At 47.5% G+C, this 6,000-nt stretch overlaps 1 protein-coding gene across 2 annotated transcripts in view; it reads right to left on the reverse strand.

Annotated features, from left to right (window-relative positions):
• UNC79 (unc-79 homolog, NALCN channel complex subunit) overlaps positions 1 to 5,581 on the reverse strand; it is a gene marked incomplete at both ends in the record, with an annotated part of 115,034 nt that extends 109,453 nt beyond the window's left edge. For both annotated transcript variants that reach the window (XM_082316844.1, XM_082316843.1), the window contains one exon: positions 5,560 to 5,581. In XM_082316844.1, the coding sequence (XP_082172970.1) occupies positions 5,560 to 5,581 (22 nt within the window). The remainder of the gene's footprint in view (positions 1 to 5,559) is intronic.
• Positions 5,582 to 6,000: the final 419 nt, after the last annotated feature.

The raw sequence follows: 6,000 nt of genomic DNA on the forward strand, positions 1-6,000 counted from the left end.
ATTTTTTTATTTAAGAACTAAACTGTAAAAACCAGAAAAGTCTCTACATTCCTTCTATTTTGACTGAATAAATTGAACACTCCAGCACAAGAGTGCCAAGGGCAAGGCACAGAATGAATGCTTGCATCTGTATTAGACCAGCTTAATGCTAGCAAATTAAAAAAACAACACCAATAAACAGAAAAAAAAAAAAAAACAAACAACCCTGCACTCCTTCTCTGTCTCTAAGGATCTCAAGATTCATTTATAATGAATGAGTCATTGGATCACAGGAGGTTCATGTGAGACAGATAAATATTTTTACAGCCAAAGCAGAGATATAAGCTAAGACAGAGAGAGCTTACGTGATTTACTTTAGGCCATATATTTACTTTATACAATGAACTAAAGATATGAAAAGAGCTGTACTGTTTATTTAAGTGTCTTAGGAAGTCTGATCAAGCAGGTGAGGGGACTTCAAAGAGCAGCAGGAGCTCTACACCTTTATTGAAACCTTTTTTCTGTTTGTTTTCGAAATAATAGTGGGTTTATTTTCTAATAGAGATCCTTGTTGAGTATTGGGAAAAAGTGATTACCCACCATAGCTGCAATGCCTTACAATGCCTACATGGCACAAGACAGTCTCATGCAGAGATACCTGAGCACACTCTCAACTCTTTTTTTGCTCTGCTCAGACTAATCAATTCTGCTGAGAAAGAGAGTGCGTTGGCTGTGGCAGAGGGCTGCACCAGGTCAACTGCGCTTCCAGCTACACTGCTCAGCAGTCGTTCATAGTGTCACTCTGTGCAGACACAGCCTCAGTGAAAGCAGAGCTGGCTGGGAACTCTTAATCATGTTAAAAGTGCACCAAGACTGTGTAATAGGCAGTTAAAAGGGAAGATTCTTCTGAATGACTTCAGCCCTTGAGCATATGGATTATGACAGTCTTTCACTACACCAAGATATACCTTCTTCCCCTACAGGGCTCCTTCAGCGTAGAAGATAAATCGTGCTTCCCAAACAAGCAATTAGTCAATACTTTCTTTTATTCTCATTGTCAAATGGCATTTATTAAAGAATGAATACCATTAAGTCCTCCGCTGAACAGAAGGGCACTAACTTCCCAAGAGACACCCCTATGCCTCTCGCTGCTGCTGTATCTGAACATTTCATGAGCATTCTGACTTCTGTCTATATCATTGACAAGTTGAATGAGAAGGGGTGACATTGTATCCATATTACAGAAAAAGGCTGAAGGACAGACACCAAGAGCAAAGTGTCTGCAACTGCTCTTGGAGGCTCAGCTTGAGATATTGAGAGACGCTTTGCCAGAATAGATAGCAGTATGTACTGAACTTTCACGTCCAGTAAACAAAAGCATCTGTGAGTGCTCAGTCACACAACAAACGAGGTTTGACAATTTCAAGTCAGTTATCCGTAAAATGAGGAACACTCAAATAATCATCAAGCAAAGAACTCTGTTTGCTTGAATTGCATGGCAAGAAACCCAGTCTTCCAGCACCCTCATCATGATCATCCTTCCTCCTGCTTCCTGCTGTACTGACCATGCCCTCCCAATTTCTGCAGCAAGTGAAGCTTCTACAGACAAAAGTCTCCCCTCACGATATTACCCTGCTTCATCACAGGGAGAAAGCCCATCATAGGACTGGATAGGGCTGAGATCTATGGGAAAACAGGGAGTAAAAACGCAATTAGGGACACTGTCATAATGCATATGCAAAAGTAATAAACTAATGATGCAGAAGCAACTTTAATTGTATTTCCTCACTTTTAAGTGGTTTACTTCACAGATTTATTTTAAGGTGATGTTAATGGATAATTAAAATCAAGCACTACTTTTCTTCCCCCCAAAGAAGTGAAAACAGAAGTTCTGTCACGTGGACTCAGATTGCCTCAGTATAGCTAGGAGCAAGATCGGAGCCTTTCAGATCACCACATAGGCCTGTGGCATATGAACAGGGCTCTGCAGTAGGCTGCCCCTGTCTCTGTGAGACCAGCCATAACTAGCTTCCTACCCACCCCCAAAAACCACCAGGGTAGTAACATTTGGTCATGATGTGTTTCACTCCAGGTTACAGAAGTTTATTTTAGCAGTCCAAGACCTGTTTTGCTCTCCTCGTCCCACATCTCATTCTTTCTGCCCACTACCTCAGTTTCAGTCCCAGATTTGCAGGTCAATTTATGAGATTATTTAAAGATAGACACTTTTTGTTTGGTTGGGGTTTTTTTTACTGTCATGAAGACCCCTATATAAACTAATCTAGATTAGGTTAGATTAAGAAAAGAATTACTTCATAAATGTATTTTGTGATGCTACTTTCTCTTGCTGGGGGAAGGGGGGAAAAAAAAAAAAAAAAGAGTATAAAGCCAGGCATATTTGCGAAGAAAACAGACCACATTTCACAGTAGTCAACAAAGAACAGTTCACAGCAAGATGCACAGTTTACTGTGGCTGCCATGGTTTACTGTCAGATATCTGTAAGTGAATTGGATTAACAAAATGCCAAAGATGATGTCAGAATTCAGGTCTAGATGTATTTCAGAGAACTGTCTGCCTCAGATCTAGATGTATTTCAGAGAACTGTCTGCCTCTCTACACTACTTACTTTCAATAAAGCGTACAGGATATCTAGAACCACTTTTTTTTTTTTAAATCTATTTATTTCTGTTAATCAGCATTGTCATACAGTTGTATTAGCAAAATACCAAACAGAAAACTTATTTAGAAAGCCTAAATAGTAACATTACCTTTAGGCTAAAGGTTTTAACCTCACCTTTCAGTTGTGTTTCCCAGAACACTGACAATTTCAGCACAGCCTCCCAGAACAAAAAGAACCTTCTGAAGGAAAGCCCTAGTGCAAAACTTTGCCAGCTTTCAAGATACAGAAGTGTGTGACTGACCCAATTTTCTGAGCTTCTGAGCACCCAGAGATACATTTCAAAAAGAGATGTCACTCTGTGGAAGTACTTAGCCATTGTCATAGGGTCATCACATAAAACAAATTTAAAAAAGAAAAAAAAAAGAAAAAAGTTATTCCACAGTGCTTTGCTGGATACCTCTCTGGGATCTACACAGGCCTAACTAAACTCCCTAACCCCCTTGTGAGCATTGACTGAATCAAGAGTAAAACCATTAGAAGTCTTTAAAGATGGTCTTGGTTTCACCACTGTCCTGGAGAAGACTACAGTGGGCATCAGGCATTCCCAAGACATTACTTACCACAACTAAACACCAGTTACTGCTATTTAAGGTGAAAAAGAACTAATTTTCTTTGAATACAATAGAACACCTCAGGCACGCCATGATGAGTCAAATGATGAAAGTCACTGTCAATGCTGCTGGTATGAGATACGAGATGCATGCGGTCACAAAAAAGGGAGGCTTCTCGAGACGATTTCCCAGATTGCCACCATTTTACCTGTTGTTCATACAACCTGTCAAAGAGCTGTGGGGTGGCCACAGAATCATGTTTAGACCAGTGCCTCTTCTGTTCTGATCAGTCTGTTTCCTCATTTGTAGTGTTTTGCTGCTGTTCTTGGTACATCGGGATTCATTATGACCTGTGACTTGACTCCTTTCCGAGACATTCTGGTTCTTGCCTGTCAGTCAATGAGGGCAGAAGCAACAACAGCAACAGTTGGGGTTTGAAGGTTTGCCTAATAGTGATGTATGCACATCAATATAATCCTTGTCGGAGTCCATCACCATTTGTCAAAAACTGCAGGTGAGGGAATCTTCAAGTTATGTAAAGACAAAGACATTTGGTAATGCCATAAGAACTAGTCGGGGGAACAACCTTGGTAAACAAAATACATTCAGTAGGTTAGAACACACAGGATATGTCCATTAACCAAATACTCTACCTGAAGCATCATGAAAAAGAACATTTGGAGGAGGAAAGATCTGAAACCTGGACCCCAAGTGAATCTTAAAATAGAGAGCAACGGGGACATAGCAGGGCAAGATGCAGTGTCTTGAACAGTACAAAAGGATGAAAAGAAAAAACAGCCAAGGAGAAAATATGAAAGAGAAGCTCAAACAGAGCAGACCAAAAGCATTAGGAATGGAGGAACAGAGAAGGCAGACTAGAAAAGGAAGAAAATGCCAAAGGCAGTGTTGGGACAAAAGGCCGCAGAAATTCTTCCAAACGCCAGTGTGAAAGAAGCATAATCAATTTATAAGTATCACAAGAAAGAAGAAACAATTACAGAACTCAGGTGGGGGGTGGGGAAGGCAGAAAGAACAGAACGGTACAGATCCAAACACTGCACACTTCAGGGCTGTTGCACAGTCAGAACATTGTGTCTCTATGAGGCCAGAAGTGCATCCCTACAGCAATAAATTAGTATCCACATACTACTTTAATAGCAACATCATCCATCACTGTAAATAAGCAGTAAACCCTAAAGGAAAAAAATACAAGTATTATTTTCCTTAGATCAGTTCAGCACAGGCATATATAAATACAAGGATCCTTCCCAGTGACCTGGAGGAAAGAGACAGCAAGTCTCAGCACGTGAAGTGTCAGATCACATCATGTCATCATAACAATCAGTCCAACCTACTGGTCACAGACTGCCTGGCTCACAACCATGACACTGTATCAGGAAAGAAAGCAGCTTTGATATGGGCGACAAGCTCGACGACCTTGGTATTTTTCTTTTAGCCTCCCACCAGGGCTCTTGCAGACACACCAGTTGTTATCAGCAGTGACAACAGTGGGGAACACTAGCATGGCCCAGCCGCTGACGTCCCAACCACCATGTCATCTGATCTTGCTCCGATCCGATCCAGCCGACATGGTGGTTAAAACGGTGGTTAAAACGCCGGCGGCTGCGAGGAGGCAGGCCAGGCCCCGGGCAGGGGTGTCAGCGCCCGGGGGCTCCTGCTGGGAGCCTCTGCGGGCTGTGGCAGGCAGCGTGTAGGCAAGACAGTAACGCCCAGCCTACCTTCACTCAAAAGGTGAGCAGCACGGGCAAGAATGACAGCACACCTCCCTTCTCTATCTCACAGCAAGACCACCTTCAAGATGGCAACGCATGGGTCACCTCTGGTCTCTACAGTCGGATCTCCAGCTCTCAGGTGGGTACCTCCTGTGGGACAGGGCGCAGCACCGGCAGACGAGGCAGGCTGGACCCTCACGCCGGGGGGGCGAGGGCCAAGCCGGCGGTCTCCGTCTTAACTCACATCCCCTGATCCCTCATTTCATCCCCTCAGGGCCCCGGCGCTGCCTTTGCACAAGCACGCCGCCTCTCCAGAAGGGCCACCGCGCCGGCGGGAGACGGCCCCGAGGCGGGAGGTGCCCCGAGGGCCGCCGCCGCCAACCGCTCGGCGGCGGCTGAGACAGAAAGAGCCAGAATGCGGGCAGCCCCCCCCCCGCACCACCTGCTACGCGGACGCCACACAACGCGGGGAGGCCGGGCGGCGCTGCCCCGCCGGGGCGACTGACAGCCGGCAGCAAGGCAGCGCCATCGGCGGGAAGGCGCCCCCGGCCGCCCGCCCGCCCCCCGCTCCCCTCGGACAGGCCCCGGCCCGCGGCGCCTGGCCCCGCCACTCACACTGCTCCGCCTTGGTGGACATGCTGCCGCCCCGCTCTGCCCCTCAGCCGCCGCGGAGCGCCTGCCCCCGGCCGCGGTGAAGGCGACGGCGACCGCTTCGCCTCAGCGCCGGTGCCGCTGCCGCAGGGCTGCGGGCCGGGGAGCGGCGGGCGGGCGGGGCTGGGCGGGAACGGACTCTTAAAGGGAAAGCGCGTCTGGCGCCCGGGGCCCGCTGCGGAGCGGGGGCGGCCTCCCAAGGGATGAGGCGGCGGCAGGCCCGCCCGCCCGCCCCCGGCAGCCCTGAAGCACCCGCCCCAGGCCGGGACGTTATCCTGCCGAAGCACCGCGCTTGCCGCAGCGCTGGGCCGGCAGCTGCCGGGCCGGAAGATTTTGACGGCCTCCCCCCGCCCCGCCCCGGCCCCCGGCGGTGCCCCCCGGGGCTTCGAGGGTGTTTGGGGCTGC

Source organism: Platalea leucorodia, assembly GCF_965183815.1.
Source record: "Platalea leucorodia genome assembly, chromosome: 7".
Classification (NCBI taxonomy): Eukaryota; Metazoa; Chordata; class Aves; order Pelecaniformes; family Threskiornithidae; genus Platalea; species Platalea leucorodia.